We start from the raw sequence: 25,693 nt of genomic DNA, 5'->3' as shown, positions 1-25,693 counted from the left end.
TAGTTTAGGAATCACAAAGACAGACGCGACTGGACAGGGATGTTAGTGAACTTTGTTTACTAGTGTTTAAATACAATTTAAAAAATGATTCATGTTTTTTTTTTTTTTGAGGCACAAACAATTTAGGCAAGAAGGATCTTGATCCAGGAGGATGCCTAGCTGGAGCCCTCTGCTGGATATAATTTATTTGACACATCTTAGATTTCTTAAAGTTATAAGCAGTGGCATAACACGCACACACAAACCCCCAAAAATAAACATAATTTTTTACAGTATTGAAAATCCTACAATCAGTATTTCGGTATAAACGGTATATCGCCCAAGCCTCCTAAAAATCGATTTCTGCAGTAGAATGTTAAGGTTGTCTGAGTTTCTGGTGTTTTTGTTTGTCCCACAGTACAAAGTCTTGTCTGTATTACCTGGATCTGGAATGGGAATCTCCATAGCAACACCGTCCACCCAGAAGGTAGGAACACTTATGGACAGTCCATTTTAGGCCATGTTTCTTTTCTCTCTATTTAGGTCTTAGTGTTTTGTCAAATATGTTAACAAGTTGAGAAGATTGTTTATTTTTTGTGTTAACTTTTATTTATTCAGGGGAGCCCAATTTAGACCAGGGTCGTCTTTTCAATGGTGCTCTGGGGGCAGAAAAGAAAATATAGAAAACTATAAGATAGAATAACAAGTGCATTACATTAGAACATCACAGCCATCATAAACTACTGTAGCTGTTAAAGTAAATCAATCAACAAAATTGCACACCTGGGTGAAGTCGTTTATCATCAGGGTTTTAAAGTGCCCTAGTGGCACCAGGGAATCCAAATGTAATTAATTTTGTAAGTGGTTCCACAAATGTGGAGTGTTACAACTAAAAGCAGATTTACCTAGTCCAGTGGAGACCCAAGGAACCTTGAGTGAACGGATTTGGTATCTCATGTTTTTATACTTTACTTTTTATATATACTTTAACAACAAAGTGAGGTAAGTTGGAAGCTTGTATAGTAGAGCTTTGTAAACAAAAAGGAAGTAATGAAGTGATCTACGGGACTTTAACGAGGACCAGCCTACCTCTTGAGACAGGATGCAGTGTTGAGTATTAAAACGGTCACCTGTGATTGAGCGAAAGGCACTATGGTAGAGTGGTGACTGTTGCTATCTGGTAAATGGTATCACCATAGACAAGATCTGGTAGGAAAGTTGACTGTACAATCTGCTTCCTGCTATTTAGGGAAAGGCAATATGTGTGTGTGTATATATATATATATATATATATATATATATATATATATATATATATATATATATATATATATATATATATATATATATATATAAAAAAATAAAAATAAAAGCCCACATATATATAAAAAATTAAAAGCCCACTTTAAATCTTAGCTTTTTAACTAGCTCATCGGTATGGTTTGTAAACATAAAATCTTTGTCAATTCAAAAGACCAGATATTTATAGGCAGGAACACAATCATTGAGCTCCATAACAGCTTTTTGACAGGTTTATCAACGCCTAAAATAATCTTCCTAAAAATATCCCCTCCTATTGTCACTGTTTTTCTATCCCCTCACTCTCCCTTTTATTTACCTGTGCTCTCTCAGCCGTTGGTGTTTGGTGCCATGATCCACAGGGACGAGGCCTTTGACGCCATCTTCACACAGTATACGAAGAAAGTGACCATGACCACAGCCACCAACCCTGAGACCTAACATATCAAAATGGCTGCCTTCACTAGGGATGTCCTATACTGACACAGCGAGTTCTCTATGTAGTACACTGCTACTGGCCAATTAGTATATCTGCACGTATGTTAAGCTAGTGTCCATGCCAAGGTGGTGGATTCCTCCACCAAGCCACATTAGGTTAGTATGTGAGGATGGTATCCACTTGATCTGAGGCCTGGTCCATCACTATAGAGCCCAAGGTCTTCTTATCCTCTCATTGATAACCACAACTCCTCATTAGGTCTAACTAAGGAACTACAACTCCTGGACCCGCACACCATCGCTGCCTCCTACTGGTTCGGTCGAGGCTATTGCATCCAGGGAAGTAGCCTATAGAGCCTAGAGACACCCTTGTCTTGATTTGCTGTTGTTCTGTACTCGGGTAATAGCTTTTCAATTCTATCTCTCTTTTGTTGTCAGTTTTTTTTTTTTGTGCATGCGTGCGAGAATGTGTGCTGCTAAAAAGCGTGTGTGTGTGTGGTGGGGGGGTGATCATTTTATGGTCAACACTGTTGTGCTGTTTCAGGAGGAGGCTGGATCTCTTTGCCCATCTGACAGGACAGCCTGGCACTCCCATTTTGTGTATCACACACATTGATGCTCTTTGCTCTACTTAATGCTCTCCTTCAGTAGGATGTATTTGGTTTGATATAGATATCATTGGTGGCCTTGCACAGGTCTTAACTCACATTTTGTAAAGTGCACCAGAAACCACGTTTATGAAAACCTCAAGCCTTCATGTTCCCAGATAATGAATGTGCTTTAGATATCATTTCTGCAATAGCCTTTAGGTGTAACTGTTTTATTTAGCCTTTTTTTCTGAGAGTGGAGGGACGGAACGGGAATAATTTAATGATGGGCAGCCAAAAGTCATTGTAGTCAATATCTTTCTCACACACATTGTTGTCTTGGCAAAGAAAAGGTATGGATTTAAATTTCCATGTTAAGGAGTCATGATGCTTTCATAAGCACCGCATAAACATTACCCTGAAGCCTCAGAGTATATTATGTAGAACAATAATCTCCCGAAGGAAGGGGGTAATGTAGCATCATTTACCCAACACCTAGCGACCTTGTCAAGATGTTCAGAGCTCTTGGCGTAACGGTTAAGGTGTTGGCTACAATATGTTCTAGTTGAGCACATGCTAGGGAGGCTAACTGGACATTTGCTTGATGTCTTTTAGTCTACACCAAGTAACTTAGGTATCTCACTCTCCAAGCCCCTCGAAAAAGTTAGATATACTTAAGAAGCACAGTATGTACTGTATGTATGCCAAAATGTTTTCTTCATTTCACTGCTTGTCATTTAGTTCTTTCACCCTATATCTGTAACGTTTACAGATGTTAGGTTCTAAACTCCACTGCTTTAAGTCAGTTTGATTCCTTGTAAGACTATGAGGTCATGAAGACTGACCGGTACGTCTTGTGATGGAGAAATTCTGAATGCTGATAAACCTGAGTGGTCACATCTCAGCCAATCAAAAACTTCCCCTCGGTTTAGCCACACTCTTTGCAAGTGGATGGTGAATTGAAAGGTGTTAATTCGTGGAGTCATGTTGCTTCCAAATCTGTTTGAATCAGCACTGTCTGAACAATGTCAATTTATGGCATGGCCGTCAACTTGAAGATGGAAAGTAATCATTATAGTACCGTGTGTGTCCTAAACCATCGAAGGTGTTGTAAAATATAAATAGCCTCGCTAATAGATCATGCCCTTGTTGATCGATCATCCTTTTTGTCGCTTGCAAATTCCCAGTATGATGGCAATGGCTTCACCAAGTCCAGTTTGTTGTGTTGCAGCCTGAATTCAAAATGGACAAAAACAAAACATTTTCTCTCACCCATCTACACACATTACCCCATACATGACAAAGTGATAACATGTTTTTAGAAAATGTTGCAAATGTATTGAAATAAAATACAGAAATATCTGATTTACATAAGTATTCACACCCCTGAGTCAAGACTTTGTAGAAGCACATTTGGCAGTGTTTATAGCTGTGAGTCTTTCTGGGGTCTATAAGTCTATAAGCGCTTTCCACACCTTGTTTGTGCAACAGTTGGCAATTTTTTTGTTTTTTTGTTTACCTATCTACCAATAAGTGCCCTTTGCGAGGCATTGGAAAACCTCCCAGTCTGATGTCGAATCTGTATTTGAAATTCACTGCTCGAATGAGGGACCTTAGGCTTGCTATAACAAAGGGCTTGAATACTTTTTGACCCAAGACATTTCAGCTTTTCATTTTTTATTAATTTGTAACAATGTCTAAAACTTTGACATTATGGAGTGTTGTGTGTAGGCCAGTGACATAGACATGTTGTCCTTTTTAAATTCAGGCTGTAACAACAAAATGTGGAAAAAGTCTAGGTGTGAATACTTTCTGAAGGCACTGTATTTCTTTTAAATCAAAGTACTTGTTTGCTAATTCATTTTTCGTAATACTTCCCAATCAAAATGTAACTGTTTAGGAACGATAACCAGTTACAGTAGGTGTGAATACTTCTTTGTTATCTGCCTTCCCAAAAAATTGTACATATGAAATTTTGTAATGAACACATTTTAAACCCCTGTAAAGTTTTTAAAGAAAATGGTTTTATTGTAAAATGTTATGAACATTTTCACTTAAGTAAACACATTTTAAAGTAATGATTGTTGGCCGTTTTCTTTAAAGCATCTCAGTAACTTTATCACTATTTCTTTATCCCTGTAATCTGGGATTATCCCTTGATGAAGGTGGGCATACACTGGAAAGGTTTGGAACGCACTGGGATAGAAGACCACGGAAAATCTGATTTTGTTTCTGGTGTGAATGGATTATAAATATTTTTTATATGTGCTTACTAGCCAGGGCTATAAGGCTGCACCATCAATTTGTTAATTTAGCAGACATGGCTTGTGTATATTCAGTCAACACATACTTTAAGAATATAACAGAATGTTATACCAATTTATGTTTTAGTTTCTCTTAGAATAAAAACCTTACAGTGTAACAGTTTTAGTAAGTAATAGGCTCGTCCAGCTACAGCTTCTTCTGACAAAGTAGAAACAAAAAGTGCGCGGAACAGAGGAACAGCAATTCTTACACTATTGTTCTAAATTCAATTACCCTCTTCTTCTTCATCCTCATCATTCAGTTCATTCAAATTGAATTGTAATACATTTTGTCCCGTTCAACAACTCCAAATCACCATTGCATGCGCTCCAAAGGGACAACTTGAAATAACATGATATAGGTTAAGTAAATCATCAAAAGGAAAAATTTGATTATTTATTAGCCTAGTGGATATAAGTATTTTAGGTATATTATGTGAATTAGGCCTCATGTAAAATCATTGTCAAAAGCGCAAGATAAACTGTTGCATGATCACAGAATCAGTAGGATATTAAACAAACACTCAACTAGGCAACAGAAGCAGGAACAGACTCACTCATTCCTGGGTTTCATTCAGTCCTGCATCGGGTCGTCCCGGAGTTGAGAGAGAACTTTGGTAAATACAATGTCGCAATTACACTTGACATGTGAACTGACGATTTTCTAAAATTAGAATACTTGTGCCTCATTACATAAACAAAGAGTGGGTGTTATCCACCACATAGTGGGATAGTGCAGCTCAAAACTGCAGATAACATAAGGCCAGCTATTGTGAAAGAATACTTGTGGATCTTGTTGATTTCCTCTATCGCTTCAAGAGGCCTGCTGTCCACCTGGTAATTGTGTGGTTCCAAAGGACAAAGCGTCACCGTTAGATGGATCTGTGATTTCCAAGAGAAGCCAGCTGCGACCAGGCGCCGTGGATGACATCTTTTTCTTGCGCAGCAATTTGAAGAAATCCAGTGACGAAAGGACTGTTTTTGAAGTTATTGTGCGGTAGAAATTCAACCCCAGGGACACCTGTCAATGTTAAATGAATCACTCTTTATTAACAGTTAACTGGAGAGGTTCCAACGAACTTGATGCACCATAGTGAACGTCTGTCAGGACACCCCTGGGGGCGGTCCCTTCAGTTCTCTTATATACTGCTTACACAGACATATTTGCATGATTTACATGATTCATTAGTCATCACTAACGTTGGCTCCTGCATTTGACTGACCAATACCTCACATGGCTTCCTCTCTCCAAGACCTACAAACTGAGATACCTCGGTTTCCATAGCAATGTTCTGGGCGCACTGCCATGTTGCTTATCAGTGATGGTGAGGATTCCTCCATACACGATCAGTCAGTCACCTGCACGAAGCCGTCTAATTGGTTATTAGAAAAGTAGCATTGATTCGATACGCAAACGGGACAGTTTCCCTCACATTCCCTCTTAGCACTCTGATAATTATCGTACCATTTTAGGGTAAGCATTAGATTATAGCTTCTATCAAAGGAGGTTCAATCAAAATAGTTATGTTAACGTAAGCAAAATCAACACAGAAAACCAGACACTTCATCCTTTCAAACCCTTCACTCTGGGTTTTACAATCTAAAATACACACACACTCAGAGGTGACTAAATCTCTCAATGTATAACCATTGTTTACGTAGGTCTTATCACAATCGGGTTGCAGTGACATTTTTTTCTGCGCCAACTGTTCCAGAGACTAGTCAAAACATAAAACAAACCCTCTAGGGCCTTCTAAACATGTCAAACAAAAAATAACTTTCAATTGTCACTCATCGTCCTTTTCTAAAGGGGGAAAAGGAAGCTCTTCCAGAGTCGGCAGCTCATCAGTCTCATCATCCTCTTGAGGATCATTAAACATGATGGCTGCCAAAATCTTATCAGCTAGGGAGGCACAAATAGCCTTACAACATGTTATTAATACAATTAGATAGACTAAGCAAAAAACAAACGCTGCAGCCCATTTGGCAATTTGGGATCCCCAACATCCAAACAGAGATTTCAAGTTGCAAGAGTCCACTCTGGCTGTCGGGAATTGTTCTTAGCCACAGTGGCAATGTATTCGGCAAGATCGGTAACAGAGTACCGATCCAGGACAAAAGTGCAACACTCATCTCCAATTCTTACACAAGTGCACCCTTGACCTGCCAAAAGATAGTCAAGACCCTCTCTGTTTTGCAGAGCCAATTTACGCAATTCTTTCAGTTCGTCATTCAATTGTTTCAGGGCATTTCGAGTAGCATTGCCAATTTCTTCTATGTGTTTAGAGATATCACGAATTTGGTCTAGTGCGCATGTGACTCCATACCCTGGAAAAAATACACCAAAGAACCAGGAGGCAGGTGCCTGAGTCTGAGTGATGTCAGCCAGAGACCTCTTATCTCTTCTCATTCCAGGAGGTTTGTAGGCTCTAAACAGAGTCTTAAGACTCTTATCATTGTTTGGAACGGTTCTCATAGCTGTCACTACAAACCCAACAGTACAACTACCTCCCCAGTTCAGGGGCAGGCTATAGTTAGCCATTTCCCCACACAACCAATAGGTGCCATCTGGGGCTCCTCTTAAAGGGATAATAACACTATAGACTGAAATACCATAAGTAACATTACCAGGTTCCCCAGTGTCGGCGTTGTTAACAGTTAACTTACAGGTATTGGACCCGTTGTAATACATTGTACAATTACATTCTCGTTCACCCAAATGATTAACTCCTTCTCCTCTAATATACCAAGGGGCTGTCATCACCCCTGCTACTGAGATGGGTGGGAGTGAAGTATTATCTAGCAAATGACGGTGGGCCTATGTGGTTGTGTAATGCAGAAAACGTCATGGGGTCAGGGTTACGTGGCATTTGTGTAGTTAGATTTACCATATGGGAACTTCCACAAGTGGTAAACCTGCTCCTACCTTAACTGGCCCCAACCCACACACCCAACACTCTTTTTGTCCAGATGTACGATTAGTAACCATTTCTGCTCTAGAGAGGAACAGATTGCCCTGATGGTTATGATAAAATGGTAACAGTGTTAGGCACCAGAGGTGCTCTTGCATGTACAGCATTGTTTACTATCCTAAAGTCTTGCCCAAAACGATAATCACCAGATGGTTTCCTAACAGGTAAAATTGGTGTGTTGCATGGCGAATTCGGGCAGGGAACCAGAGTGCCTCTTTCAACTAACACACTATGAATGGGAATGATACCCTTTCGGCTTCCTTGCTAACAGGGTACTGAGCTTTGTAAGGTCTGTGGGTGCTTTTTGGAACGTCCACAACTGGTGCAGCTCCTTTCATACGTCCAACGTCGGTCTTTGATTTAGCCCACAGTTCATCAGGTATATCCTTTAGCCAATCAATGTGTCAATTATCTTGTAATACCGCAGGCATGGTTTCAACGGGAATTGTTTATTTTCTTGGTATTGTCATCGCAGTAGCCCAGTATGGCGAAAGTTGCTGTTGAAGCTGACCACTTTCCTTCCCCTTCCCAGGCCACCCAATCAGTTTCTTCCATCGCTTTCTTCATCCAAACACCCACATCTTTCCATTGTGTTCCAGGAGCGTTTGATAAGCTACAATGGGGAAGAGAGCCAGGGACGTCATACAAACTCATGTTAGTGTCCGTCAACAACACTCCAGCTGCTACGAAGTCTTCTCCTCTGTATATCCCATTCATGGTTATCTCAACTTTCTGTTTTGACCATCTTTGTTGGTATTCAGGGTCCTCTTTGCGTGAGGGAACAGCAGCAGTACAATGTAGGTGTTCAGATAATTCCCAGTTAGCATGCAACGGGGAAGAGAGGGATTGCTAGCTTAGCTGTCCCTCCAACATGTTGATTATTCATAGTAATAGTTCATCAGGCACGGGAAGATTCCATTTTCTATTGATCCCAATGACAATCCTTCTTCAGTACAGGCAACAGATGAATTCATTTTACACATCAAATCTCTTCGTAAGACATTTACTGGGCAGGCAGATGAGTATAGGAATCGGTGTCTCCATTTGCCCTCTCCCCACTCCACGTCCAGTGGAAAGGTCAAAGATTCTTCAGAGGGAATTCCAGACACTCCAACTGTGTGCATTGTTTTCTTTGAGGGCGATACAGACAGGGCAGACATTTTCAACAATGAGACCGCAGCCCCAGTGTCCACCAAAAATGTAATTGTATGTTTATTAACTAAAATATCAATATCAAGTGGGTTTTGGGTTGACACGGTGGTCTTTTTTAGCATTTGACAGGTTTCTTCTGGTTCTTCATCATTTTTTTCATTAGTTTCTTCTTCTGTTTCCACCTCATCCTATGATTGATAGGCCCCTCATCCACCTCTTCCAAGTGGGTTGTTCACCTGCACGCCCACAGGTGGGGACATCCACTCTCCTTGGGCTTCTCCAGGACAGTGTCTTGAAAGATGCCCTACCTTCCTAAATTTGTAGCAACTCTAGTCTCCCTCCGTCAGCTCCAGCAGGGGTCCCTCTGCTTCTACCTCTTCCACTACCTCTTAGGTTTCCATGGTTGCCACCATTTTCTCTATGTCCTTTTCCTCCTCCAGAGTAGCACATCAGCTGTCCCTTCTTCAGTGTATTTCTGTCCTTAGTTTCATTTTCCTTCAATTGTCTTTCTGAATAGGTTATAGATGGCTTTATGCCAGACAGTGGGTTTTTCCCCCATGCAATACAAGTTGGAGTTACAGCTGTTTTCAGATCTTGTGTCAGGCCTGTCACCACAGCATGACACAATAGGCTGCTGTAGGAGTCTTGGTCAGGCCTAAATGTTGGAGGAAGACTGTCTCCATTCTTTCCATGTAGTCACTCATTTTTTCATCAGTTCCCTGTTTGGTGGAATGGATTTTCTGCCAGTCTGTGCGTTTCCCCCCCCCAACCTTTATAGCGGTAAAAACTGCAACCAACTGGTCACCGCGATCAGCCACTAGTACATCGCGGTCCCACATGTTTATAGTCATTCCATTTAAATGTCAAGCAGCGGCGAAGTATCTCTTCAATTCCTCTGGTGGTGGGGTTGTACATGGAGATGATTGCTTTTACCTCTTCCTGAAACCTCACAGCATCTTTTGCTGGGTCAATGACATCACCCACTATTGCTTTTATTTTGTCAACATCCCACGTTCTCTCCATTTCCAATATCCCACCTCCATTGGGGTTGGGGTAGCGTATTATTGGAAACATTCCCTCAAGCTTCTTGAGGAGGTTTTCTTTCTATCCTTCTGCTGGTCTTTTCTGCTTTTCCTTCGTTGTTGTCCCATGGCTCCTCCACGGCTCCTCCACCTGGCACAGGCCCAACCCCAAATGGGTTATGAGGGGGTGGGAAGCCACCATCTCAGGTCTGCTGGTGGAGAATTTGGCAGTGGCAGATACAAGGGGAGCCCCATGAATGGGTTCCCCTCTCAGAAAGGCCAGTCAGGCTTCTTCTTCCTCTTTCTTCTCCGGTTCTACTTGCTTTACCATCAATCTTCTTACAGCTTTATCTTTTGCATTTTTCTGCTTCTCCCTCCCACTCTCTGAAATTGTCCCACTTCACTTAAATGTTCTTGTTTTCTTTCTTTACTTTCAAATTGGCCTCACAGACTCCAGTTGTTCTGTGCTCAGTGTTCCATCAACAGGGAAATGTCAGTCTGTCCATCTTGTCCAGTCTTCTGACACGCTGCAAATAAGCATCTGATTATTCGTTATGAATAGCATTTATTTCATGTATTCCGTTAACATTCATTTTAACCACAATGTCAAAAATAATTGAACATATACACATACACATGAGCAGATTAACTTGGTCAAAACATTTATTTATTAAAGATTGTCAGAATGTTGGTGCTTATTAACTTTGATCCTAAGCCACGAATGAGTGAGTCACTCAGCTTTATGATGACAAATCTAGATATATGTTGCAAAATAGCCTACTAAGTATGTCAAACGTAAACAAATATATTAAATTGCCTAAATAAACTAGTACATTTCATAAATTAAATAAATACATTTAAGTAGCTCAGGTCTTGAAAATATGGACAACCTTTTCGCCTCCCTAACCTCACTGGAATCTCTTTCATTCAGTTTCTTCTTCTCATCAGCGAAGAAGGACTCCATGTTTCAGATATTCAATTCCTATAGAGGGGCTATCACTCTTTCACACTGGTAAATGAAGCCAGTTTGTCATTTAGAATATGTTCTTTCTACTTTTATAGGGAGATAAACCAAATGCATTATCAGCGTTCTAACTCCTCGTGAAAGTGTGGCGCAATAACAGAATGACATCATTTACCAGAAACTGACGCAGCATAAGCTCAAAACTTTTAATTGAGGAACCACTATACATCTGTGGCTTGAGGAAACTTCACCCCAGAGCGGTGGTCATGGGAGGTGGTGTGGCTGTGGCATGCACAGGGGAGACCAGGATGTGTGAACAACTGACTTCTCAAATGCAGTGTTTCAGTTTTAATTCTGTAATATTTTGAACCATTTCCATCATTAGGCCTACGTCTGTCATTTTAAATGGTTTGTGACCAGAGTGTATGGTAAATTAATGATCTATTCTATGTGTCGATATGCCATTTTAACCCTCCTGAGCACATCCTGGAAACATAAAAAACAGTCCAGCTTGGAGTAAGGAAATTGCTTTAATATCATGATAATAAAAAAAATATCTACCAGAGTTGCGGTCAATTCCATTTAAATTCCAGTCAACTCAAAAAGTGAACCAAAGTCTAATTCAATTCAAATCCATGGTGAAGTCCCTTCCCTCCAGAGCTTCTGCCATTGTTTTATTCACACAATTAACCCCCTCCAAGTCCCTAGGACTAGGCTGGTGTTGTACCCATATTTCTCTTTCACTTTCCCCCATTCTTCTACGGGTGTGTTTGGATGGAGTAGGTGTAAAGTAACAGGTCTTTTCCACACCCAGAGTCTTATTAATCTCACTATCTACTCCCAACCCCATTATGCCGCGACAGCCTGGATAATTACCCCCTCCCGTAGGGTGACTGGTTACAGTAATTGGGGCCAAACACCCCTCTGGGGGCATGGTCCCCCATCTACCCACAGACCTTTTATCCATATTCAATATCGCGTTAACACACTTCTCATAATATTTATACATTGCAGGGTCTTTTTTAGTCTGCATTTTAGTCGTGATGTTCCTTTAGGATAATTGCTTCCTGTCCCCTCAGCGTTAACAATTCTTTCTATCCCTGGGCATGTCGAATTTAAATTACCCCAGAACAGACTTGACCAGAGTGTGTTTACATTACATTCTTCCAGTCCTTGGTTTGCTGTTTCTACACACTCATTTTCCCATAAAGGCGTGCCCGGATCCCCTTTAAGGTATTGAACACATCAATGTGTGTATAGCCTTAATGTTCCCTTTCCCTTTTAATCGTCCACTTGTATGGCCTTATCTTCTAACTCGGTCCACTGCAGTGTGACCCAGTAAAATTCTTGCGGTCCCAGTTTACGTCCAAGACTCTGTAGCCAACCTCATCATTCAAGTGGCCGTCAACCTTCCGATTCACTAACCTCTGTGAGCACCCGGCTCAAGTCTCATTTATCTCTTTTCCTATATCCTTTAAAAAGCTTTTCTCATTTTCTGCTGACTTTCCAGTGCTTAAATATCAAACCACCTTTAGTAGAGATCATACCCTGTGCCCATTCACGTAGTATCGGGAGTGCACGAGTCTTAAACACTGGAATGCGGGCAGTTTTTTGTTCAATCTTTCCGTTTTCTTTATCCCTACTCTAACATGTGTTTGTTCCCAGCCTGGCTCTCCAATCAAGTACAAAGACACCAACAGTAGTACTAAAAACAGCATGCCCATGCTCCAGCGGTAACAATACTTACACTTTAGAGGACGAGAATGTTATTAGTCTAAACACGAACGAGCGCTTCCTGGACGGCTCCCCACCACGCCCAGCATTTCCTCCTTCACCATCCTCACCCTTTTCATAGAATCTTTGGCCTCCTTCTTTGGGGCCTTTTCCACACTTGGACAGCTGGGCACCATCCCACTTACAGAAACAGTCAGTGGGCATTGTTACTTCATCACCCTTATTTTTCACTCCACAACTATCTTCAGCTTAGGGAGTAGGTTAACTCGGCAATGGTAGCAAAACAATATATTCCCCACTTTAACTGGTCCTGATGTTATTCCATCTAATAACATGGTTCTCCGCCCGGTATCTTTCTTGGCCTTTCCGTCCCACGACACTGCCAGACAACAGGAGGGTGGCACACTCTCCTACTACATCTTGGCGCCACTTCAGACCTTCCGGCACCGTGCTAGTCATGCCGTCCTCCGCTACTATAACTCTGGTAGCGGTAAGGCTCTTCTGGACCATAAAACAAACTTTTCCCTAGTTCGTTTTATCCCTTGGTGTTTAAACCCATATGGACCCCAGACATCAGCTCTCGCTCAGCCTCCCCAGGGAGCTCTCCCATTAGGAATTGTTTTCCAGCTTCTTCCCCTTCCACTATTACACTCCCCATCTGAGCAATAGAGTCTACTTCCTCATTCTCTGCCAGTACTCTCCTTCTTTCACATGTGCTTGCTAGTGTATTATTTCATGTTGCAAATGCATTAGCAATTCAGCTATTTTTGCCCATACACCTTGGTTAGCTATCTGCTTTCCTTTAGCTCCTTCATAGCCATTTTGTTCCCGGATCCCTAGGTCTTATTTTAGGGCTCTATGGCAGAAGTCACTATCAGTTATTATTCTCACATTTTTTATGTGCTTATATTTAGTTTTTAACAGGCCTTCAAATACTGCAGTTTGAAGTTATCACAACTGTTGGGGCTCTTCAGAGAAGCCATGCGTGTCTAGTAAATGTTTAACTCTAGATACTGTAGGTAGTCTATATCTTTTAGGCAACACTGTCTATAATATTTTGAGTTCTCACAGCACATCAGACAGAAACAAGGTTCTCATGGGTATTGCTTGTGGTTGTGGTAACCCAGCTTCCTGTAGCGGTCTGTCAGAGCTCAGATCAAAACTGCCAGTGTGTCCTCTCGAGGACGCACTGGGTCCCAGCAGCTCTTGCTGTTTAATGTCTCAGAGCTAGAGTCATCTCAGTCTTCAGCCTCTGAAATTCTTAACTCTCCTTTTCTTTGTACTTTCCACTTGTAATTATTTTCTCATCTTTCTTCTAGGCTCCTGCAACATGGCTTCACGTGCCACCTCCATTATGGACGTTTTAAGGGCGAGAGTCATCAAATGCTCTGAGAAGGGGTGGCTGGCAAAATTAATCACCATAATGGAACCCTGTGACACAAGTTCCTTCAACCATCTTATCGATCCATGATCTAGGAGGGGTAATAATGATCTAGGAGGGGTAATAATGATCTAGGAGGGGTAATAATGGTCTCTTCTGTTCTAGGAACATAGCATTTATAGTATTGTTAAGTGCATGTTTTCTACTTTCTACTAGCTCGTTTAGGGGTTCTGTCCCTCCTGTTATTGTTATCATCCCTATCATCCTCAGGGTCGTTATTATTTGCTTAATAAGCCACACTGGCCTGTTGGTGTCATGGAGTGTACACTTGGACTGGACCCCTGGCCTGACCATAGGTCTAGGGGCCACCATCCCGTACCTGGGTGGCTATCTCATTCCGATATATGTGGTCCCACATGGTCTGTCCACCCCCAAACCTTGATAATATGCATTCATTCAAATTCTCCATTGATAGTCACCTTGGGAATAGGCCACTATCATTATGTGTCTCAACCCTGAGGGCTCATTACAGTACCTTTCCAAGTACCATTTCAGTTCTATTGTGGCTTGTGCAGATTCCTCTGTGGTGGCTCCGAATATCCCAGCACCGAGGATTTGCCTGCCTTATGACAGGTCTCCAGGACCCTTACCAACGTTTCCCCTTACCGCCGTTTCCTGGATTTCTCCTAGGAAATCTTGTGAGATTTTTATTCTCTGGTACCACTGCATGTTCCACATACTTCCTAACCTCTCCTGAGGGGGTGCTTTTGGTCAGATTACTTCCATTAATTATTTAAAAAAATGTATATCCTTTGCTGGTCCCTTTACTGCAATCTGGGCTTGTCTTTCGGCCTCCAGTCAAGGTCCTCCCAATAGCAAATTTCTTGTGCTAAACCTCCTGCATGATTCGGCCGGGATGTAATTGAGGAGCAGACATGTCTCCTTTCGCTTCCCCTTCTCTTTTGCGGTTTCCCCCTTCAAGATCCCAGTTCTCTGTGGCTTTGGCCCCTCACGGCTGTGTCACTCCTGCTCATTTCCATTTTCCGCCTTGGTTGAGGTGTTTGTTCTATATCTCTGGACGGGTCCACTTTCTTCCCTTCCTATTTTGTTTAGGGTGGATGCCGAAGGGTGTCCATGAGACCCAGATTTTTGGTAAGAGGGAGGTTGTGGTAGAGGGCCAACCCTGCTGGCTCTGAACCAATTCACCCAGGTTCCATCTGTTCCTCTTTACCCCATTTTTGTACAGCTGTAACCAGCGTATGCGCCATTCTGGTTCTGAGGGCACCAATGGAGTCGACGTTGACACCGCAATAATGCTAGGTGCTATTAAAGAGTGGCTGGCCTAGTGCTCCAGTTGTCTTGAGAGATGTTTGCACTCAACACCTTTAGTTTGCACTCCCTATTTGATTTCTCCTAAAACATTATTTTGTTTTGCACCACTTTTTGGTTTGCTTCTTTAAGTTTGGTGTGGGTTTTTATTTTGCCTGCCTCTTTCTGGGCAAATTTAGTTGGCGCTCATTCCAGGTTCCAATTATCTTTCCTAAGATTAAGAGGTTTCTTTCCACAACAAATTACTTTAAGTTGCTTTATCTAGTGCCAGGTACAGTTGAAGTTAGAAGTTTAAATACACTTAGGTTGGAGTCATTAAAACTCATTTTTTCAACCACTCCACAAATTTCTTGTTAACAAACTATAGTTTTGGCAAGTCGGTTAGGACATCTACTTTGTGCATGACACAAGTAATTCTTCCAACAGACAGATTATTTCACTTAGAATTCACTGTATCACAATTCCAGTGGGTCAGAGGTTTACATACACTAAGTTGACTGTGCCTTTAAACTGCTTGGAAAATTCCAGAAAATGATGGCTTTAGAAGCTTCTGATAGGCTAATTGATATAATTTGAGTAAATTGGAGGTGTACCTGTTTTCTTCTTTGCTTGACATCATGGGAAAACCAAAATAAATCAGCCAAGACCTCAGAAAAAATGATTGTAGACCTCCACAAGTCTGGTTCATCCTTGGAATCAATTTCCAAACGCCTGAAGGTACCACGTTTATCTATAACAAAACAATAGTATGCAAGTATAAACACCATGGGACCACACAGCCGTCATAACGCTTAGGAAGGAAACGCGTTCTGTCTCTTAGAGATGAACGTACTTTGGTGCGAAAAGTGCAAATCAATCCCAGACCAACAGCAAAGGACCTTGTGAAGATGCTGAAGGAAACAGGTACAAAATTATTTATATCCACAGTAAAATGAGTCCTATATCAACATAACCTGAAAGGCGGCTCAGCAAGGAAGAAGCCAGACTAAAAAAAGCCAGACTACGGTTTGCAACTGCACATGGGGACAAAGATCGTGTTTTTGGATGAATTTCCACTTCCACTAAATAGTTAATGAAAACCAGTAACACTTCCTTTTTTTGTTCCTCAGCTTCGCAACTGATGGATTTAATAGATCATTTTTAATAGCAATTACACTCTACAGTTGCTTTAACAATAGTAATGAAGCTCTGTGCTTACCTTGCCTCAAAGTCTTCACACTTATAATACAGCAATCAGCTCCTGCTCTGTCAGTCCTAGAATCTTCCCTTCCCCTATCTTTTACATTGACATTTATACATTTTTACCAAGCCGAGGCCTCTCTTGACTACAGCCACACATCACATCCTCCCTCTCACACGTGATGTTTAAGCAAAGTTTAAACCGAGTGGCACAGCGGTCTAAGACACTGCATATCAGTGCTTGAGGCGTTTCAAATCCAGGCTGTATCACAACCGGCTGTGATTGAGAGTTCCACAGGGTGACGCACAATTGGCCTAGCATCGTTTGGTGTAGGCCGTCATTGTAGATAAGAATGTGTTCTTAACTGACTTGCCTAGCTAAAGAAAGGTTAAATAAGAAATATGTATAAAAATAAGTTACATAACACTTTGCCTCCTTTTACACGTGGTGTCTACGCAGATAGGTTAACACATTGTTTCCTTCATACATGAGAACAATCCGTGGTGTCATCCGTTTCAAGGCCCACATGCCATCCGGCAGCTATAACCCAGGGCTTGAGTTTAACGGGGTGTTGCTATATTAGATGAACCTCCGTTCTCCAGCAGAGGAGCATCTGCATACAGTCTACCCACACCAGTCACTTCCTCCCTGCCTTTAACTGGGTCAAGCTGTTCTCTAGCTGCTTATGGTTGGGTCTTCTTCCTTCCTGTCCTCCTTCCGCTTCTTCTTAATCTTCCTGGTTTCAGTGTTGCCAGAGTCCTCTCGGGAGACTGGAGGGGTCATCATGTCATATTGACCAGGCTGATTCACGACATCATCCAGACCTGTCATTTAAAAGAGAGCTCCGTGTTCAGATTTTTTTAGGGGGACAAAGAGCATAGCAGTGAAGCACTGTTGCTTCCATTGAGTGCTATTTGTCACACAAAGGTGAGACAACAAACTATATTTTATGCAGCTTTGTGGATTGATTGCCCCTTTAATGTCTATACAACACCACCAGGCTAACTCAAAACATGAATTATCTGCCATATCAAACACTTTGTTGTCCAGTTATACAATTCACGGAAATAAGGAATTAATATGATGCAATCTTTCTGACTCTTGATTTCCTGATACATCCTTATAAAAAGACAAGTCGTCAGCTTATTGCCATTTGACAGAAGAACAGGGTGAGTACACATCATTCTGATAGACACATGAACACAATGCAGTTCAATTTACTTATAAAACAAATGAAACAGAAAACTATTTTCTTTCTCAGGTAAGGTGAGCGGTTAGAGACTCAAAAATAACACCAGCGTACAACTTTATCAGAAGAAAATAGGTTTAGTTTTGCTATAATTTACTTTTGGAAGTAATTGGGCTTTGGAGTGAGGATGATCGCCTACTTGGCTCTGTGTAAATTCTGTAAGTATTTGATTGATAATATCCCTTTTCTTCTAAACATGATTATGTTCTCATAGCCTATGATGACAGCTTGATTCATAGATTAGTCATAGTTTATTATGGTCTTCAATGTGCACTCAACTTAGCCTACACATTCAAAATGTATAGCTGAGCATGCTGTCAAATGCCACATAAGAGACTGATTTATCTTAGATTGATTAATGCAAGCAATGTGAACCAGTAACTTCACCATTCAATGTGAACCAGTAACTTTGTTTGGTATTTCCACATTGTTGAGAAGTAAAGAAAGGGATGTTGTTACATTCTGCAAAAAGGACTAATATGCACAAATATGCACAAATTATTTTGATTTCTATTATTGTGCTGTTCATTGTTGCCATTTACATTCTTGCAATTACTGATAATTGATCTCTTATTTGTTATTTATTTGATTTCCATGAACTATTTCTGGCCTCCCCGAGTCTCTCTAGCCATAGTTGGGGTCATAGTTTCCAGTGTGAATGGAAAGGACCCTCTATCTGATTGCCTACAAGACTCAGACTACAACGAGCTACTTAGAATAGTGGACAAGGGTCTCCCCCACACCAACACATCTCATCATATTGCCATCATTGGGGCTGGCATGGCTGGCCTGACGGCAGCAAAGTTTTTGGAGGAGGCAGGACACAAGGTAGTCACCCAGATTCACTGAACAGTAGCTAAACACAATGTGAATGTCACACTTCTGTGTCAGTATAACACCTATTACAAATAGTGCATGTGCAGTACATGATCACTTTAATGACTTTTATTGGACCACCAGGTAACCATAATAGAGTCAAGCAATCGTATTGGTGGACGGGTAGAGACGTACAGACCTAAGGGAGCGCACTGGTACGCAGAACTTGGTGCCATGAGGATCCCTAACTTCCATACGTGAGTATGGCCTGTTATCCTTGACTTATCATTGCAGGGTTAGGGTCAATTGAATTTGAATTCAAATGGTTTCATGAAGTGAATTGAAATCGTGTTGTTTTCCATGGGGATTTTCTGAATCACTTTTCTTGCTCTTGACCCCAACACCATATGATAGATATGAGTCAGAGTGTTGCAATGTTGGTCATGGGGTAGTTCTAGTAGTAGACGCTTATGTAGACGTGAGAGATTCAGAGTTGTAAAAACAGGAAATAAAGCAGTTCAGAATGATCTTGAATGAAGTCAGACATTCAGTTCTATACGCCACAATACAAAGGTATCACAATATCTCTTACTGTTTATTATTGCAAAAAAGTCAAGTATCTTATCAAAAATGATTTGCATGGGGAATGACAGCATGTGCTCACTTTTCCCATCAACATTTCAATGTTAACCATAAGATATCTCACTCCATAGAATTCTCTTGAAGATTGCAAACAATGCAGGCCTTAGTCTGAACCCATTCATTGAGGATGACATTAATACCTACTATTTGGTGAATGGGTTGCTGCACAAAAACTATCAGGTGAAAGGGGACCCAGACGTCCTCAACTATCCCTTGAATGAAGATGAGAGAGGGAAGTCAGCTGATCAGCTCTTCGACTTGTCTCTGCAGAAGGTTGGTGCAGATGCAGTGGAATCAAATAGAGTTTTAGGGTCCAATACAGTAAACTATTTTCGATTCTCCTGAACAGTTGTGGTGACATCTTATCACAAAATGTGGATGACAAATACATGAGCTATACATGATTTGTTGCAGATAAGAGATTATGTGAAGAACAATGGCTGCCGTGCCATGCTGGACAAATATGACATGTTCTCTGTAAAGGTAAAGAAAGAAACATCTTACTTGTAGTCCTACTGTACATGGTTGGCTTCTTTGAGACAATCCATTTTGAGTCATGACACCAGACAAGATACAGCAGCTGCTTTGAGTACATGAGAATGTGATGGGTTGATATTGATTGTAACATTATTACAACATTATGTATACATTTTGCATATACAGTTGAAGTCGGAAGTTTACATACACCTTAGCTAAATACATTTAAACTCAGTTTTTCAATTTCCATGTCTTAGGTCAGGATCACCACTTTATTTTAAGAATGTGAAATGTCAGAATAATAGTAGAGAGAATGATTTATTTCAGCTTTTATTTCTTTCATCACATTCCCAGTGGGTCAGAAAATTACATACACTCAATTAGTATTTGGTAGCATTGCCTTTAAATTGTTTAACTTGGGTCAAACATTTCGGGTAGCCTTCCACAAGCTTTGGCCCATTCCTCCTGACAGAGCTGGTGTAACTGAGTCAGGTTTGTAGGCCTCCTTGCTCGCACATGCTTCTTCAGTTCTGCTCACAAATCTTCTATCGGATTGAGGTCAGGGCTTTGTGATGGCCACTCCAATACCTTGACTTTGTTGTCCTTAAGCCATTTTGCCACAACTTTGGAAGTATGCTTGGGGTCATTGTCCATTTGGAAGACCCATTTGCAACCAAGTTGTAACTTCCTGACTGATGTGTTGAGATGTTGCTTCAATATATCTACATACTTTTCCTTCCTCCATTGATGCCATCTATTTTGTGAAGTGCACCAGTCCCTCCTGGAGCAAAGCACCTCCACTACATGATGCTGCCACCCCTGTGCTTCACGGTTGGGATGGTGTTCTTCGGCTTGCAAGCTTCCCCCTTTCTTCTCCAAACATAACAATGGTCATTATGGCCAAACAGTTCTATTTTTGTTTCATCAGACCAGAGGATATTTCTCCAAAATTACGATCTTTGTCCCCATGTGCAGTTACAAATCGTAATCTGGCTTTTTTATGGCGATTTTGGAGCAGTGGCTTCTTCCTTGCTGAGCGGCCTTTCAGGTTATGTCGATATAGGACTCGTTTTACTGTGGATATAGATACTTTTGTACCTGTTTACTCCAGAATCTTCACAAGGTCCTTTGCTGTTGTTCTGGGATTGATTTGCACTTTTCGCACTAAAGTACGTTCATCTCTAGGAGACAGAACGTGTCTCCTTCCTGAGCGGTATGACGGCTGCGTGGTCCCATGGTGTTTATACTTGCATACTATTGTTTGTACAGATGAACGTGGTACCTTCAGGCGTTTGGACATTTCTCCCAAGGATGAACCAGACTTGTGGAGGTCTACAATCTTTTTTCTGAGGTCTTGGCTGATTTCTTTTGATTTTCCCATGATGTCAAGCAAAGAGGCACTGAGTTTGAAAGTAGGCCTTGAAGTACATCCTCAGGTACACCTCCAGTTGACTCAAATTATGTCAATTAGGCTTATCAGAAGAACATTTTCTGGAATTTTCCAAGCTGTTTAAAGGCACAGTCAACTTAGTGTACGTAAACTTCTGACTTCATTGGATTGTGATACAGTGAATTATAAGTCAAATAATCTGTCTGTAAACAATTGTTGGAAACATTACTTGTCATGCACAAGGTAGATGTCCTAACCGACTTGCCAAAACTATAGTTTGTTATCAAGAAATTTGTGGAGTGGTTGAAAAACGAGTTTTAATGACTCCAACCTAAGTGTATGTAAACTTTCGACTTCAACTGTATGCCTTTGAACGTAGACCCTTTCATCCAGCCATTCTACATATACAGTACAGCTAATGTTAAGTCCAAATGGTTTGTTTCTGACAGGAGTATCTTGTGAAGGAGGCCAATCTGAGTCGTGGTGCTTTGCGGATGATTGGGGATATTCTGAATGAGAACAGTTTATTCTACACTGCACTCACAGAGGCACTGTATGATCAGTCTGATATCAATGATGAGACTTTGTAAGAATGCCCCTTCTGTATATACACCACAATCATCTGATTATAGAGAGCCCTACTTGGTGGAGTTCAATTATTTCTGCAGAGGGTCGTGTGGGTCTATGCTTTCGTTCCAACCACAATAGCAAACCTGATGCAGCTACGCCTTGAATGAAGACTGTAAATCATTTAACACACGCGTATAGAGATGTTACTTTTAGGTTGGAACAAAAGCCTGGACTCACAACGGCTCTTTCAGATAAAACTAGGCACCACTGCCTCACCACTTTGGTTACAACACATTTACACATGTGCGGTATAGCCTGTATGCCCAAGCTTTACAGCAGTGTGATTATTATTATTTTTTCAGCTACTTTGAGGTGACAGGCGGGTTTGACAAACTACCCAATGCCATTTGCGAGGACTTGAAGGGCACCATCCACCTAAATTCCAAGGTGAAACGTATCAGTCAGACCAGCAATAAAGTGACCGTGTCCTACCAAGACCACCATCTCTGGCACAAACCATCCTCCCTCACCCACCTGACAGTAGACTACGCCTTGGTGACAGCCACCGCCAAGGCGACTCTCTTCATCGACTTCCAGCCCCCGCTCTCAGCAGACAAGATGGAGGCGCTGCGTTCGCTGCACTACGATAGCTCCACCAAGGTAAGAGTTGCAGTGTAATATAGTGTAGTTTAAGTTTTCTCAATTCTAGGTCTGGAGGGGGGCCTTGGTGATTGCACATTTTTGTTCTTGCCAGCACTAACACCCCTGATCCACCTAATCAAACGCTCAATGATTAGTTGAACCAGGGGTTACTGAGCTAGCATTAACATTTGCAGTCCTCTGGGTCCCCAATACAGGAATTGGTGTATTACGCACGGTGCATTCGGATAGTTTGATCCTGTTATTTGAAACTGTTCGAATGAGAAGGGCTATTAATAAAGTTGATATCATTATGAAGGTGGTCCTGATATTCAGTGAGAGGTTCTGGGAGAAGGAGGGCATCAATGGAGGGAGGAGCATCACGGATATGCACTCTCGTTTCATCTACTACCCCAGCCACAGATTCCCTAACACGGACATCGGGGCCCTCTTGGCTTCCTATACCTTCTCGGATGACTCCACCCTCTTTCAGGGGGTGAATGACGACGAGCTGCAGGGTCTGGTGCTGGAGGACCTTGTCAAGATCCACGGGGAGGGCATACGGCCACTCTGCGTTGGAGGGCTGGTGAAGAAGTGGGCGCTGGATCCCTATAGTCTTGGGGCGTTTGCCCTCTTCACCCCATACCAACATATAGACTACGCCTCAGAACTGTTCAGGAACGACAATAGGATCCACTTTGCTGGGGAGCACACAGCCCTGCCTCATGCCTGGATAGAGACGGCCATGAAGTCTGCTCTAAGGGCAGCTAGAAATATCAATAACCTCAGAGAGTAGAGAACGGGTGCAGTACAGTGTATACTCTAATCCACCGGTGGAAGCGTATGTCTGTATACTCTGGAGAAGAGAGAACACGTACAGTTGAAGTCAGAAGTTTACATACACCTTAGCCAAATACATTTAAACTCAGTTTTTCACAATTCCTGACATTTAATCTGAGTAAAAATTCCCTGTCTTAGGTCAGTTAGGATCACCACTTTATTTTAAGAATGTGAAATGTCAGAATAATAGTGTAGAGTGATTTATTTCAGCTTTTATTTCTTTCATCACATTCCCAGTGGGCCAGAAGTTTACAAACACTCAATTAGTATTTGGTAGCATTGCCTTTAAATTGTTTAACTTGGGTCAAACGTTTCGAGTAGCCTTCCACAAGCTTCCCACAATAAGTTGGGTGAATTTTGGCCCATTCCTCCTGACAGAGCTGGTGTAACTGAGTCAGGTTTTTAGGCCTCCTTGCTCGCACACGCTTTTTCAGTTCTGCCCTTCAAATTTTCTATAGGCTTGAGGTCAGGGCTTTGTGATAGCCACTCCAATACCTTGACTTGTTGTCCTTAAGCCATTTTGCCACAACTTTGTAAGTATGCTTGCGTCATTGTCCATTTGGAAGACCCGTTTGCGACCAAGCTTTAACTTCCTGACTGATGTCTTGAGATGTTGCTTCAATATATCCACATAATTTTCCTTCCTTCATTGATGCCATCTATTTTGTGAAGTGCACCAGTCCCAAAGCACCCCCACACCATGATGCTGCCACCCCTGTGCTTCACGGTTGGGATGGTGTTCTTCGGCTTGCAAGCCTCCCCCTTTCTCCTCCAAATATAACCTTGGTCATTATGGCCAAACAGTTCAATTTTTGTTTCATCAGACGAGAGGCCATTGCTCCCAATGATGAACCAGACTTGTGGAGGTCTACCATTTTTTTCCTGCTGTATTTTCTGATTTCTTTTGATTTTCATTGAACATCTCTGGAGAGACCTGAAAATAGCTCTGCTGTGATGCTCCCCATCCAACCTGACCGATCTTGAGAGGATCCGCAGAAAAGAATTGGAGAAACTCTTCAAATAAACGTGTAAATGTCATATTTCAGTTTACAGTTTTTATAAAGTTGCAAAAATGTCTAAAAACCTGTTTTTGTTTTGCCATTATGGAGTATTGTGTGAAGATTGATGAGGGGGAAAAAACAATTTAATCCAAGTCTGTAACGTAACAAAATGTGTAAAAAGTCAAGGGGTCTGAATACTTCCTGAATGCTCTGTACATAATTGTAATTACATATCAATGATTATGTTATGATCAGTACATTTACTAGTTGTAACTATTGTTGCCTTCAAAATAAAACTTTTAACAAATCCAATGGGAGAACCAAATTGTTGTTGATCATGACAATTACTTGAACAGTCTGGACAGAAATAGAAACAGACACTACTCCCGTACTAAGCCATGCCTCCAGACTTCAAAGAAAACAACCTAACTTAGTGACCCAAATGGTTGGGTCAAATTAACCCAAATTGTGTTCTGTCCACTATTTACTCAGCGTTGGGTTGTTTTTAAAACCTTTTACTGCAGTGGGCTAAATTAGGGTCACACATATTGGGTCTTGGTAATCTTTAAAAAATCTACTTTGACACAAAAGTATACACCTCACACACATGGTTTGGACTTTAAAAAAGTCACATGTACAATGTCAGATATAGGTTAGTGATTCATTTTAACTATATTTCTGCTTTTTCTAACTCCTATTGTTGGCTGAAAAATGGCTGTGTGTGTTTGTGACTTGGCTCTGACCTAACATAATCATATGTTGTGCTTTCACTGTAAATCGGACACCATGGGTAGATTAACAAGATGTTTATCTTTCATTTGCTTTATTGGACTTGTTAATGTGTGAAAGTTAAATATTTCAAAAAATATATTTTTTAATTTCGCGCGCTGCCTTTTCAGTGGAATGTTGTGGGTGTTCCGCTAGCGGAACCCCTGAGCTAGAAAGGTTAAATGTATTACATTTTGAGTTTGCATCCCAATATTACACTTTATATAAATCACAGAAGACTGACCATTTGACATAAAAACACGGGATTTTCGGCAGTTTACATTTTTTTGTTTGTTTATTCATTATAATATTAATGTCACACCCTGATCTGTTTCACCTGTCCTTGTTTTTGTCTCCACCCCCTACAGGTGTCGCTTGTTTTCCCCAGTGTATTTATCCCTGTGTCTCTCTGTGCCAATTCATCTTGTATGTTTCCTACCAGCGTTTTTTCCCCGTTTTCCTGCTTTGCCTTTTCTCCTTTTTCTAGTCCTCTCGGTTTTGACCCTTGCATGTTCTGGACTCTGTGCCCGCCTGCCTGACCATTCTGCCTGCCCTGACCTCGAGCCTGTCTGCCACTCTGTACCTCCTGGACTCTGATCTGGTTATGACCTTTTGCCTGTCCACGACCATTCTCTTGCCTATTCCCTTTGGATTTATTCAACATCTTAAACTCCAACCATCTGCCTCCTGTGTCTGCATTTGGGTCTCGCCTAGTGTCATGATAATTAAAATATGAATGATATTCCACCCATGAGGCCACTAGAGGGCGACCCCAGCATGTTTTTGACTGTACTCCTCTGACTGTAGGAAGTTCTGCACAAGATCTGATCTTTTAACAGTTCATAACTTAAGACATCACAGGCGAGTACACACTGGAAATACATCGTATTACTGTTCTGACTGAGGGAAGTGCTTCACAACATCAGGTGATCTAACAATTCATCTGAGTGCACACAGGAGA

The 25,693-nt window shown here is 41.4% G+C and overlaps 2 protein-coding genes and 1 long non-coding RNA gene across 6 annotated transcripts in view; 2 read left to right on the top strand and 1 right to left on the bottom strand.

The window, feature by feature from the left end:
- Nucleotides 1-4,381, top strand: part of LOC129862733 (GRAM domain-containing protein 4-like) — a 48,738-nt gene extending 44,357 nt beyond the window's left edge. For all 4 annotated transcript variants that reach the window (XM_055934647.1, XM_055934649.1, XM_055934650.1 and 1 more), the window contains 2 exons: nt 398-466; nt 1,612-4,381. In XM_055934647.1, coding sequence (XP_055790622.1) covers nt 398-466; nt 1,612-1,719 — 177 coding nt within the window. In that variant the 3' untranslated portion in view covers nt 1,720-4,381. The remainder of the gene's footprint in view (nt 1-397; nt 467-1,611) is intronic.
- A 1,249-nt stretch (nt 4,382-5,630) lies between these two features.
- Nucleotides 5,631-15,843, bottom strand: LOC129862738 (uncharacterized). The gene is made up of 2 exons (XR_008760820.1): nt 15,754-15,843; nt 5,631-10,279 (listed from the first exon to the last, which is right to left on the bottom strand). It is a non-coding gene; the product is annotated as an uncharacterized LOC129862738 (long non-coding RNA).
- Nucleotides 10,271-24,271, top strand: LOC129862735 (L-amino-acid oxidase-like). The gene is made up of 8 exons (XM_055934651.1): nt 10,271-17,747; nt 18,209-18,417; nt 18,550-18,662; nt 19,119-19,320; nt 19,462-19,530; nt 21,364-21,500; nt 21,847-22,144; nt 22,443-24,271. Exons 1-8 carry the CDS (start codon nt 17,717-17,719, stop codon nt 22,917-22,919), a joined length of 1,536 nt encoding a protein of 511 aa, XP_055790626.1. The 5' UTR covers nt 10,271-17,716; the 3' UTR covers nt 22,920-24,271.
- The last annotated feature ends 1,422 nt before the right edge of the window (nt 24,272-25,693 follow it).

The sequence above is a fragment of the Salvelinus fontinalis genome, chromosome 9 (genome assembly GCF_029448725.1).
Source record: "Salvelinus fontinalis isolate EN_2023a chromosome 9, ASM2944872v1, whole genome shotgun sequence".
Lineage (NCBI taxonomy): Eukaryota > Metazoa > Chordata > Actinopteri > Salmoniformes > Salmonidae > Salvelinus > Salvelinus fontinalis.
This window is presented reverse-complemented; position numbering and strand designations above follow the sequence as displayed.